This window comes from Phocoena sinus, chromosome 6 (assembly GCF_008692025.1).
Source record: "Phocoena sinus isolate mPhoSin1 chromosome 6, mPhoSin1.pri, whole genome shotgun sequence".
In the NCBI taxonomy this organism is placed as follows: Eukaryota; Metazoa; Chordata; class Mammalia; order Artiodactyla; family Phocoenidae; genus Phocoena; species Phocoena sinus.
This window is the reverse complement of record NC_045768.1, coordinates 53,278,722-53,292,375: the sequence shown is the minus strand read 5'-3', so window position 1 is coordinate 53,292,375 and position 13,654 is coordinate 53,278,722. Positions and strand designations below refer to the sequence as shown.

The following is a 13,654-nucleotide window of genomic DNA, read 5'->3' as shown; positions in this document are numbered from 1 at the left end:
GGTCTATATATAAATGCGGAAAAGCAAAAAATAAATACAGGATGCCAAACCTTGTAAGAAATTTTCACCACGGAAGGAGCCCATTTGTCAAATTCATACGTCCAGTTAGACAGAGTCCTATAGAACAAAAGAAAACAAAATACAGAGAGACACTTGTATAAAAATCTGTGATTAAAAAGACGTTCTTACTCACTTTTAGGTCTCACCTTGAAAGGGGCTAGAGAATATAAAATAGCTCAACTGCATATTCATTTTAAAGGTGTGGAAATAAGAGATAAGTTAGAAATAAGCTGCCACAGAGCATGACAAGTTTGTTTGTGGGTTCACACGAAATCTCGTAAGAGAAAAAAAATTAAAGAACGCATGAATAGAGATGGCAAAAAACATCTTAATTTTCATACTGAAAAACAGCAATTACCAGAGCGATTTGGGGACTCTTTAGAAACAGCCATATAAAGTTCAGAGAAAAGTTGAGTCCAGAAAAAGAAACGACAAAAGCACATGAACATGCTAAGTAAATCTGTCAAGAGAGGGCAGGGGAAAAATATTAAGTGCCTTAAAAGGCAAAATCCCTGAAAGCATCAATGTAACATATGAGTCAGAACATGCAAAACATAGATAAAACCCAAAATATATGTTCAAGATGTAGATAATATGGAAAGGGTGTCTAAGTTCCATGGATTCAAATAATACGGATTAAAGAGGTCTGTAAATAACTCTCATTTAGACAAAATTTGAAGGAAATACTAAAACAATATTTTTTCTCAAGGCCCAAGTCTGTAATTAGCACTGAGATCTAGAAGAGGATCTCAGTGAACAGAACTGCAACCTCACACCCACAGTCAGAGACACACTCCCATCCAAGGAGGGCGGTTTTGAACAGGTATCCCTTCCCTCAGGGGTATCCACCAAAGACCCACGAGGAGCCATGCAGTGGGCGAGGCACCGGGAATTTAACGGAGAACAGTGAAGACCCATCCTTACAAAGCGACAAAGTCACTGCAGATAAACTGCGAGTACTGAGGGCGGTTTAATGCAAAATTCATAGTTACGATTTTGATTTAGATTCTGCTTTAAGAGGGACACTAAAGGAAGATTTGAGAATATATAATTTTTGAATATATATAACATTTTGGAAATGGAAAAAGAAATCAAAGAAATCTTAAAAAAAAATCAAAACCTTTCAGCTTCATGAGCCACTTTAGGCGTGATGAAGAATGAGACCCACTGCACAGCGTACAGGCTGTGTAGACTGCAATGCTAAGGGCTGAAAAACAATCACTTCATCCCGTGCTTATGTAGCCAATCAAAGGGTGGGAAAAGAAAACCTAAATCCGGATTATATGCTCTTGATAATCCCACTACAGGCTACAATTCTGCCTTAAGGGAAAAACAAGGACAAACTATGAATAGGGCAAGCTCCAACATCAAGAAAGATAACTGCAGAATAAATGGCTTTACTTACGAAAGGGGAACAATGATGAGATAGGGGCCATTGAGTCTTTTGTGCTCCATCAGATAAGTGATGAGTGCAATGGTCTGTATGGTCTTTCCCAGCCCCATTTCATCAGCTAAGATTCCGTTCAAATTGTTATTATACAGAGAAACCATCCATTCCAGGCCCTGGAGCTGAAATGAAGAGTAATTGCTTCAATTATCCAAGATCTGCACAGGTAATTAATACTAATACAAAGCAAGTGAGGCTGCGACTTCTTAACTCCTCGGTGCTATACGTTGGATTTCCCACAGTAGGAAAGTACGGGAAGCACCAACACAAAGAGAATTTCATACATGAGCCTGTAATCACCCCTGATGCTTGGCAGGTGCTGAGTGCTAATCAGATTTAGAAATGATGGGCTGGAGCATACTGGGGGGACTTTAAGCAGCTTTGCCGTTCATCCCTACTTAGCATTTCACAGTACATGACATTCTAGAATTATTATAGATGAAGAAAACCCAAACAAAAATCCATTCCAACCACTCCAAGCACAAAAAGCCACCATGAGGATTAAAGAAAAACAAACCAGAAGGCAGGTTTGGCACGAAGATCACAGGTCATTAGAAACAGGCTGCTTGGTGACGAAGAGCCTCCCGGCCCCCCGGGGTGGGATCCCCTCAAGCGAGGACGCAGAGTGACCAGGGAGCCAGGGGCACCTGCTGGGCCCACAGGAGGGCACTTCCTGGCGGAGAAAGCTCCCAGGCATCACCTGGAAACTTTGCAGTGTAAGTGCTCCCCAAGGGCAGCTGACTGCCTGGAAACATGTTCAACATATTTTGAAAGAACAAAAGCACAGCACCAGAGACACAGCTTTGGATTTCCATGTTAAACACAAGAAAGTCTGGGTGAAAATACAACATTGTTCAACTTCCCTCTCCAACCACTAATTCCCTTCCACCACCATATCACAGATTCTGGTTTAAGTGATAGGATATTTCTCTCTCTCTCTCTCTCTCTCTCTCTCTATATATATGTTTACTATCTATCTATCTACCTATCTATCTATCTATCTATCTATCTGTATATAATTGCTAAAGTCAATTTAGCTTGCTAATGAAGTTATGCTTAGGGAAATATTAATTTTAATTTGGTTTATGTAAAAACAAAGCAAGTGATTCTTTTACTTTCAATATTTGTTAAATGGACCATGCAAGGAGCTATAGCAGATGGAAACCTAGGTATGTAATATGCATGCCTCCCTTCAGAAGCTTGCAGTCAGAGGACCCGATAAGCCATTCACGCACCAAGACGTGGCTGGCAGTGCCAGTGTCATACATATAAAATTGTATGGGCCAGAATTTTTCTTGGGAAGATCACTGCAATGGTTTGAAGAAATACTTGGATAAGCACTTAGGGTACCTCATACCATGCAAGACTCCGAATCATCCTAAAGATTTTTGCAGAAGAGCAGCAACACCAAGAAATGAGAGGGACTGAAAGAGGTCCCACGGGGATGCACAGAAGACACAGGGGCAGAAGGGGAATGCCGGGAACTCTTAGTGGTGGGTGGGAGGAGATGCGCACCTGCAACATGATCCCGAGAGCACCAGACCTTGAGGAAAGTCAGATAAGTGCCAGAAACATCTGGACACTCAGTGGTAGTGGATTTTTTTTTTTTATGAAAATCGGCAAAGGGGCTGAATTTTGCATCTGTCTTAATCCCAGATAAAACAGAAGCAGAAACTGGCAGCAGAGGGGACTAGAAATTCACAAAAAAAGTGGGAAGTGATTTGGACTTTCCTAGACCGTGGAACTGGAGGGGTTGAGTATTGAGCCAAGCTTACGTGCCTTTCCAGGAAGCAGCAGGAAGGCCTCAGCTATGTCAAGGTTAAGTAACTATTTTCAATACAAAAACATGTCAAGGAGCAAGACGATAGAAAGCTTACTCATGGATAGAGTGATCCGGGAAGGCTTTGAGCCACAGTTTCAGTTGGTTTGTGAGAAATAAAAAAGATTTCATCAGGTAGGTATGGATGCTCAGAGACCAGGAAGAAGAAACTCCATGAAGCAAAAACCCGGAGGCGGGCAGAGTAAGATATGTTCAGGAAATCTACAGCAGCCCAGTAGAGGAAGAAGGCCATAAAATTCACATATGGAGGGCTTCCCTGGTGGTGCAGTGGTTGAGAGTCCGCCTGCCGATGCAGGGGACACGGGTTCGTGCCCCGGTCCGGGAAGATCCCACATGCCGCGGAGCGGCTGGGTCCGTGAGCCATGGCCGCTGAGCCTGCGCGTCCGGAGCCTGTGCTCCACAACGGGTGAGGCCACAACAGCGAGAGGCCCGTGTACCGCAAAAAAAAAAAAAAAAAAAAAATTCACATATGGAAGTAGGAGGAGGTAGGTTTGAGAAGACAGTGACAAAGAATGCTTTCAAAGGTGCTGGATGGCAGGAGGAAATCAATGTAGCGTTAAAAGTTATTCACGAATAATCTAACGATGCACCTGCCATATATAGACATACAAGAGTTCATTAGAACCAACTACAAGTTAACATCTATGTCAGGTAGGCCAAATCAGATGAAAACAACTTTGAACTTCATGAAAGTAGCACGGTCTTTGGAGAAAACATGATCTTACTAACAGCCAGAGCAGTGGTTCTCAAAGTGTGCTCCAGGGACTCCTGAGGGTCCCCAAAACCTTATTCAGGTGATCCACAAGGTCAAAATGATTTTCTTATTAACACTGAGGTATTATTTGCCTTTTATATTGTGTTGGCGTTTGCACGGATGATGCAAAAGCAGTAGTGGGTGTAAACTGCTGGCACTTTAACACAGATCAAGGCAGTACTGTAGTAGTGGCCTCTGTATCCTTCACCCTGATGCCGTGGCAGCCAACACAGTGCCACGTTTTAGGAGTTTAGTGGATCCAAGTTCAAAGAGTTCGAGAACTGTTGGCCTAAAGCATATACTTCCTAAAGTATATTCCAAAGGGCCCTCATTTTACAGGATGTGAACAGGTATATGATACATGAAAAGAAAGTTTGGTAGTCAGAGAAATTTGGGAAATACAAAGTTAAAGATATTTCACTGCAGGATGCTGACATGCAGTTAGAGTTTACACATTTAGTTTTGCAGAGCCCATGCATGTGTTGACGCACACCATGGATTACCAAGAAGGGTCATTGCTAGAGTGCCCAGATGTCTGGTTGGCTCGGGAAGTCCTGGGTGACACCTATGATCAGTAATAAGGGCCACTGTTCATTCTCATAAGTATCCAAATTTGGAATAGTAAATTATACCGTAATCCAAGCTCTAGCTGACAGTATTTCCCATATTTATTTAACCACAGAATCTATTTTTCCCTTTCTTTTGGAGGTCTATCTCATGGGACAAATGTTCCGAGGAACACACTTTGGGAAACACTGTGAAGTAGAAGGAGGTAGAAGACAGGAGCTGACCTCATTCTAGACACGTCAAATGAAACACACGTTATGCTTACAGCGTAGTTTTCATCAAAGCAGGGATGCTCACCACTCTAATGTGTCTTAAAAAAAAAAAGCATGTAAATGTAGTAGATAGCGACTCCTAGGTAGCTGAGTCCATAGTGTTAAACTACAGACGCCACTGACATTTTTGAAGAAATACATACTTCACTTACTTCGAAAAAGAGGCACAGATGTTCCCTACACTCATAGAATGTGGCTGGGTTTTCCATTCCAAAGAGATCCACGGTAAAGGGGTTCCAAAAGTTAACCCAGGATTTCTGAAAACACAATCCATCCCAAAGCCATAGAAGAGAAAATGGGTACGCTCTAGGGAAGACGGTAAAATGGAACACTCTAAAACAAGAATTACGGGCACAGTGGAGAGAATCGCCATATTAGAAGCAATGCGGCCCCAAATGTTTGCCGTGGTCAGCCCTCGGCAGCAACGGGCCTGCGCACAACGTGCTCTAATCAAAATCAGGTAACAGATTGAGACCTGCCAAGAAAACACACACCACGCCAGTTACCTGATAATGCTTCAGGGTCCCATTGATGAGGAGGGCCGACTGCTTCTCCACCCTCTCCGAGATGGCGTGGGCCACCGTGTAGTAGGACTGGGAACCCCTGGCACTGTACTGCATGCTGTACTCATCGTCCACGTCTTGCTTAGCTGTCCTGGGCCAGAGAAAGTGGAGAGTCACACACAGAGAAGTTGGTGCATGAATGGAAAGCCGAAAGCAGCTGCAGGAAGTAGAGCTTTATTTATCACCTACTTCACGCCCGGCAGCTAAAACATATTATCTGTAATCCTCGCGAAAAGCAAGCAGGGCAGACGTTGTTGTTACCATCCCCACTTGGTGCCTGTGGAGAACTTCAGGCTGAGAGAGGTCACATGAAAGGTGGTGGCGTCAGGATTTGAACGCAGGCCCGCTCGACCTCAAGTGACTGCTATGAGCGTGAATCGTACACCTGCAGGTTCACACTTTGCCAGTGAAGCTGTCCTAGGCCCTTGAAGTACAAAGATAAATCCTATCCACAGAACACCGCCTAAAACTTGGAAGACAGGTGAGAGGGAGGCCAAAGGTGACATTAAAGAGACAGGAAAGAGGAGAGGTCGTCTTCCATTTTCTATGTCTTGTTAACCAACTACTGAGTTATTCTACAGGCAGTGAGGGGCCATTGAGGGGGGTCTTGAAAACCTTCAGTGAAGAAACTGGGGGCAGATGAATAAAAGAAAGGTTCCTGAAGTGGGCACACAGCCCTGGAATAAAAGGAGAAAATATTAGAATGTCTATTTCCACTTTTTTTTTTTTTTTAAATCTCATCACTTTAAAATGTTCTATTTTGCATAGTGTTTCACCACAGTTTTATTTTAACACTAGAGCTACGCAGGCAAAGAGCTGGGTAGGGCTTTCCTGGTGGTGCAGTGGTTGAGACCTAATGCAGGGGACACGGGTTCGAGCCCTGGTCTGGGAAGATCCCACATGCCGCGGAGCAACTGGGCCCGTGAGCCACAACTACTCAGCCTACGCTCTAGAGCCCGCGAGCCACAACTACTGAGCCTGCGCGTCTGGAGCCCGTGCTCCACAACAGTGAGGCCGCAACAGTGAGAGGCCCGCGCACCACGATGAAGAGTGGCCCCCACTTGCCGCAACTACAGAAAGCCCTCGTACAGAAACGAAGACCCAGCACAGCCAAAAATAAATTAATTAATTAATAAAAAGAAAAGAGCTGGGTAGGGGAATCAGTGGCTGAGCAGCCACTGCAACGAGGACGTTTCTCACTTGGGGTTCTGGGCGGGTGTTGGCACCATTAAGGAAGGCGGGAAAGGCAGCCAGTTGGAGGGGCAGGTTCCACGTGGGACAGAAGCGCGTGACACGCGAGGAGCCCAGGAACGAGGAAGTCATGAAGTGGGGGAGGGCACAAGGGGGGAGCTGAGCAGTGGGACAGTCTGGTGGCCTCTGACGGCAGCGTTTCGGGGGGAGCGTGGGCGTGAGGTCGGCTTCCTTCCTTAGACAAACTTCTCTAAAAGAAAATCCATAAAGCGCAACCCTCACGAAATGCATCTGCAAGAGACAAAACTCTGAGAGACACGTACTCGATGATCTGCTTAGCATCCTTCTCGGAAACCTCTTCGCTGTTTGGATCCAGAAGTATTTTCTCTTCAGTTTCCTGCCTACTGGACTCTTCCTCTTCATCCTGGGGAAGGAACAAAGATATGGGGGTGATTCCGTTTTAACGAGGGAATCCCTAGGCTTGGCGATTTCTGAAAAGAGAGTGAATAGTATTCTACTTCACAAGTGAGGTGCACACAACTGAGGGAGGACGTAAACTTAACCCTTACTTCCACCAGGCAATACCTACCTCTCCATCGCTGTTTATATCACTGAATGAAAGAACAAAAGGAACCCTATGAGGATCCCCTGGAACCCTTGCTCCCAAGAATAAATATGTAAAAATCATGCCAGAAAGATGGATATTTATCATTATTTGGTCATCAGAGAGTCCTGTAGACCATCTCTGCTCTTGCTAACTTGGTGACCTTCTATACCTTTCTCTCCAAAGCCAACTGAAGGGATCTTAAGTATTGTCCTTGTCTCTGATGATGCCAGTGGGCCTTTGATGGTCCCACACGTCTTCACAGTGGAGAGACTGGAGCTTGTAAGCACATGGCCTTCTGTGTGTGCTTTCTGTGGCCACTTCACAGCCCACATTTCAGGCTATTTAGATTAAAACTGTCAATAACATGGCAAAGGATTCATCACCTCCCCACCTCGCAACTGTGTACTTCGTTTTGCTGGCCTGTTGAAAAGCTTCACTCAATATCCATAATGCCCACTACTACCCACTGGTGTTGAAGGCTGAATCTTTCCAGATGACCCAGGAGAATTTCCTTTAAAAGTAGGCTTAAAGAGAACCACGCTTTTCCATCAGGCTTGAATGAAACAATACAAACTGACATGATAGTAATGTTGAAGATCAAATCTATGACCACAGATCACTGAGCCACAAGGGGTAAACTGAGGAGTTGGCACAGCTCTTTCACATCCAGGTGAGCACCGAGGGGGGACATGACTCGCCATGAGATGGGGACCTGGTCTCCGGACCCCCAGGTCAGAGTTCACTCGAGTCCCAGCTCTCTAGAGCTGTCTGCAGTTGCCAGTCTCAGGAGGGCACCTGTGGGTTGAGCAGCCTTCTCTACCTCATCTCTGTCCCTCCCTGGCTCTCAGACTCAACGAGAAGATTCTTCCAACGGAAGAATTTATGGGCCCATTCATCCGAGTACACAAGAGACATTTTAAAAATTGATTTTGTAAGTTTCAAGTACCTCAGAGAAAGAGTAACCTATTAAAAAAAATAAAATAAAATAAAGCATGCCTCCAAAAGTATTTGCTTGTTAACAGCATGCTTTTTTTCTAAAAAAAAAAAAAGTAACTTCTATTATCTTTCCTCTTTGCAAAAGCAGTAAGTGTCCACGGTAGATTAATTTAGAAAACACAGGTCCACAAAACAGAAGAAAATAACAACGGTCTTAAAATTCTGGTGAGCTGTTATTGGTAAGGCTGCTCTGCTCTGGCCATGGCATTCTTTGAACCAAGATTCCCCTACACTGGTAAACACCGGATTTAATGACTATACGCTAACAATGCTCTAATAAAGGAGATAATAATCTTTTAATCCTTCTATTTGTAATTGTTAAGGATTTTAAAGTTGATCTAAAAGATACCTTTATTATTCCTTAATTTCTATTAAAAGTATCCAAGATTCCCATTTTAGGTTCTGGAAATACTGAGTATTCCTTCCAAAAGACTGACAAATGTGGCTAACAAGTATATCCAAAGAATTCAAGGAAGAATCACAGTTAAAGAAAAAACCCAAGAGGATCAATTAAACCAAGTGCATGTTGCCCTTTTGGTCTAAGTTTCCACACTTACAGCTTCTAACAGGCCCAAGGACTAAATAACTTCGGACATTTTTAGGCTGTTAACCCTCAGTGTAAATGACTTAGAAGCATGGAATTGCCTTTCCCAAAGTAATCCATCTCCAATTTTCCTCAGAAGACCTTTCTACCATCTCCAATTGAATGCCAGCTTCTCTCTTCTTGGTTTCAAATACATTTAGCATTCACCAAGCTTCCACATTTGCCAGGAGCCCCCGAGAGGTCACTGTGCTACTAGGCAATGCACCAGCAAAGCTCTGTCAAACCCTCAGCCTCAGCTGTCACCCGATGGCCAAAACTGGAGGACGAAGAGATAGGACACAGGTGCTTCCCCGTGAACTTTCCAGCCAATGAACTCCAAACAGAGATATATACGTACCTCCTCCTCATAATCAGAATCGCTCTCTTCACTGTCCGATCTAGGGGCAACTTCGTAACTACAAGAAAAGGAGTGGGAAGGAAGAGGAGGCTTAGCTTTTTAAAATCATAAAACTGTGTGTGTGCGTGTGTGTGTGTTTATACACAAATATATGGCACATTCTATACACAAATGCAGGTAATAACTTCAAGCAGTTCAGCAAAGGTCATGCTATTTTAGTTCCCAGATTCTACAAGGACCACAAAAACCTGAAAAGTCAAAGAACACCAATAATTCTGCTTTAGTGCCATACCCAGGATTCATTTCCAACCAGGCATCCAGCTGACTTGCTTTGGGTGCTTCTGGGCCAAACAGGACCTTGCCGGTTTCTGTGTGAGTCACTTTGACAGGGAGGTCACTCATCTGGCTGCTCTCATCTATGGGCTAGAAAGGAGAAAAGACATAACACCGCTTCGGGTTAAGACGTTCTCCCAATTCTGTGCTGGATGTTTCTCGGCCTTTTGGCTGCCCAACATTTGAAACCCTTTCCCGCGATTAGAAATTTCATCACCTGATGAGTCCTGGTGGGAAGTGGGAGGTCACCTCCTACCAAAGAAACTGAAAACACCAGCCTCCCTTGCAGCAAAGGAACTGGCACAAGACCTAAGCTCCACCAGCTGGGCTCATTCAGCAAGGCTCTGAATTAGGACCTAGAAGGAAGCGGGGGCCAACAGGCACGCTGGCAGGAGGGCAGACAACAGTGGCAGCAGCGCCAGTGCAGTGGTATTGGCTGTGCCCACTCCCGAGGCTGGCCACGTCCTCACTAAGCAGCTGTAGGGTACACTACGGTAACGTATCACTGGAATAATAGCGCAGTCCCCGGCCAGCTTCTCCAGGCTTCCAGAGTTCCGGTGACTCATCCGATATCCTATTAATATGTTCCCTTTTACTTAAATCAGGCAGAGTTGATTTTTGTCACTTGCAGCTAAGAACCCCCAACCCCCAAATAATCCCCTCCAGATAAGGACTACTGCAAAGTCATGGTTTCAGAGAGAATAATGGAAAAAAAGGAAAAGGCACTGTAACTTGTATCATCTCATTATGGCTGGTGTGGCTTCTGCAGAAACAACGTCATTTATCCAAAACCAAACCACCAGGTACCAAGCCCAACCATGGGGCCCTGTGATAAAGCAAAAGGCTCTGCTCACTGGAAATCTAGCAAATTGACCAAGTCTGAGCTGAAGTTCGTTATTAGACTCTCAATGAAATACGGCTTGCTCAGAAAATTAAGAGAATAAGTGAAACCGCAGAGGCTGTGCTTAACCTACTTCAGAGAACAAATTGTTTAAAAAGGCCTAAAAATGGAGTAATCCTATGCAAATGAATGCTACTGATTACAGGGTGACTGTACTTCTAGGAGCAGGCCGCCAGGTGAGACCTTTAGGCAACCCATGAATTCCAAAGGATTTTTTCTAAATTACTCTCATTTGGAGTTAAATTAAAATGATAGGAAAAGCAGTATACTGTGGGTTATCTTCTAATATCTTATAGGAAATGACCACCTCCTTCCCCCAAAATATTGGTTCTTTCCCCCTTCTCCCTTAACAAAGCTCTGTCAGAATAAGAAACAATATATTAGCAATTATCCACAAAAACAACCTTACAAAAAAGAGAAGGCTTACTCCAGACACTTTTTCCTTTTATGTGTGCTGAAGCAATGGTTGTGAACACCGCTACTTTGCATGTCAAGATAACGCTTCTTCCTGTTAACGTAGAAGGTCATCTACAGGCTCACGCGATAGAGTAGGAAATCTACCATTCGCTACCATCTCCCTTGGAAAAACCGTATTCCATTATCTTGAACTATTATCATGCAGCTTGTTTTATTGTTTGTGTCACGCCTCAAAGAAAACTGGAAATCACTGTAGCTGGAATTAGAACTTGGGCAAAAACACTGAATGAGCACAGCAGAATGTAATCAGAACATTATTTCAAAACAAACCAGGTAAGACATCTACTTTGCCCACTTCAGCAAACAGAAAACACATGTGTTAAGATTAAAAAAAAAGTGTATGTCACAGGCCCAAGACCAGGAGCTTATTTTCCCAGGAGATAACATGAGATAAGAGAGCTATCACACTAACACGTTAAATCTCTCCCTGTGTGCTTGTTAGTTACAGACGGATGTGAGGCATGCTTAAGTAAGGGTGGGTTTTTACAAATTAGAGTTGTTTCTAAGTGCTCTAATATATAGTATTCTTCCCCCGTAACAGCCCACTCAGTGTTTCCTACACATTAGACATTTATCCCGATCTTTTCTTTCCTTGTGATGAATTATAGTGGTTAAGTAACATTTATTGTTCAAGAGATTTCTGCACAGAATAGTGGTTTCAACCTTTTTCCTGCCACCAGGCTGTTCACATTCATAATACTTCTCGTGTGCACTGCAATTCCAGAAGGGGAAGAGACAACCCTCCACCCACCCCAATCCTCCAGGCAGATTAATCAGAATCTGTGAAAGGAGAAGGAAGTTTGAAACAAACGCCCTCCCCATCCCGCTCGCTCCGGGGGGGATGCCTGCTCGTGTGAATCACTGGCCAAGAACTTTTGAGTTTTCAGAGAAAAAAACATCCAATAAATCAATCATTGTATTCTCGTGATTCAGAATATTGGAAATACTAGAAAATAAAACATAGAAATACGCCGCTGAATCTACAAATAGAGGCTACAGGGTAAGCCTACAGAAAATGGCAAAAAATAAGCTACCAAATACGCAAATTGTTTGGCTTACAGTTATGAAATTTCAAAGTAAATGAAGGAAACTGGGTCATATTTTCTGCTTCTGTATCATCGACGGGGAAAATGTAATTATAGAATCACTTAAGATTTTTCCACATTCTGTATATTCATAAACACATGCTTATATGTGCAGACAATTTCTGGAGTGGTACATAAGAAACTTAGTATCAGTTGATTGGCAGTCTGAGATGGAAGATTACTTTTCAGTGTACCCTTTCATACTATTCTAATTTTCTACCATGCTAATGTACTACTATTTTTACTTAAAAATGAATAGCAGAGAGGAACCATATGATCATCTCAATAGATGCAGAAAAAGCTTTTGACAAAATTCAACACCCATTTATGATAAAAACCCTCATGAAAGTAGGCATAGAGGGAACTTACCTCAACCTAATAAAGGCTGTATATGACAAACCCACAGCCAACATCATTCTCAATGGTGAACAACTGAAACCATTTCCCCTAAGATCAGGAACAAGACAAGGTTGTCCACTCTCACCACTATTACTCAACATAGTGTTAGAGTTTTAGCCACAGCAATCAGAGAAGAAAAAGAAATGAAAGGAATCCAAATCGGAAAAGAAGAGGTAAAGCTGTCACTGTTTGCACATAACATGATACTATACATAGAGAATCCTAAAGATGCTACCAGAAAACTACTAGAGCTAATCAACGAATTTGGTAAAGTAGCAGGATATGAAATTAATGCACAGAAATCTTTTGCATTCCTATACAATAATGATGAAAAATCTGAAAGAGAAATTAAGGAAACACTCCCACTTACCACTGCAACAAAAAAAATAAAATACCTAGGAATAAACCTACCTAAGGAGACAAAAGACCTGTATGCAGAAAACTATCAGACACTGATGAAAGAAATTAAAGATGATACAAACAGATAGAGAGATGTACCATATTCCTGGATTGGAACAATCAACATTGTGAAAATGACTATACTTCCCAAAGCAATCTACAGATTCAATGCAATCCCTATCAAACTACCAATGGCATTTTTCACAGAACTAGAACAAAATATTTCACAATTTGTATGGAAACACAAAAGACCCCGAATAGCCAAAGCGATCTTGAGAAAGAAAAACAGAGCTGGAGGAATCAGGCTCCCAGACTTCAGACTATACTACAAAGCTACAGTAATCAAGACAGTATGGTACTGGCACAGAAACAGAACTATAGATCAATGGAACAGGATAGAAAGCCCAGAGATAAACCCACGCACATGTGGTCACCTTATTTTTGATAAAGGAGGCAAGAATATACAACGGAGAAAAGACAGCCTCTCTAATAAGTGGGTCTGGGAAAACTGGACAGCTACATAAAAAAGAATGAAATTAGAACACTCCCTAACACCATACACAAAAATAAACTCAAAATGGATGAAAGACCTAAATGTAAGGCCACCCACTATCAAACTCTTAGAGGAAAACATAGGCAGAACACTCTATGACATAAATCACAGCAAGATCCTTTTAGACCCACCTCCTAGAGAAGTTGGAAATAAAAATAAACAAATGGGACCTAATGAAACTGAAAAGCTTTTGCACAGCAAAGGAAACCATAAACAAGACCAAAAGACAACCCTCAGAATGGGAGAAAATATTTGAAAATGAAGCAACT

General features: G+C 42.9%; 1 protein-coding gene across 8 annotated transcripts in view; it reads right to left on the bottom strand.

Moving 5' to 3' along the window:
• SMARCA2 (SWI/SNF related, matrix associated, actin dependent regulator of chromatin, subfamily a, member 2) overlaps nt 1-13,654 on the bottom strand; it is a 179,082-nt gene that overhangs the window by 111,253 nt on the left and 54,175 nt on the right. For all 8 annotated transcript variants that reach the window (XM_032634486.1, XM_032634492.1, XM_032634490.1 and 5 more), the window contains 6 exons: nt 9,531-9,661; nt 9,239-9,296; nt 7,018-7,118; nt 5,447-5,594; nt 1,466-1,629; nt 51-117 (listed from right to left, as the gene is read on the bottom strand). In XM_032634486.1, the coding sequence (XP_032490377.1) occupies nt 51-117; nt 1,466-1,629; nt 5,447-5,594; nt 7,018-7,118; nt 9,239-9,296; nt 9,531-9,661 (669 nt within the window). The remainder of the gene's footprint in view (nt 1-50; nt 118-1,465; nt 1,630-5,446; nt 5,595-7,017; nt 7,119-9,238; nt 9,297-9,530; nt 9,662-13,654) is intronic.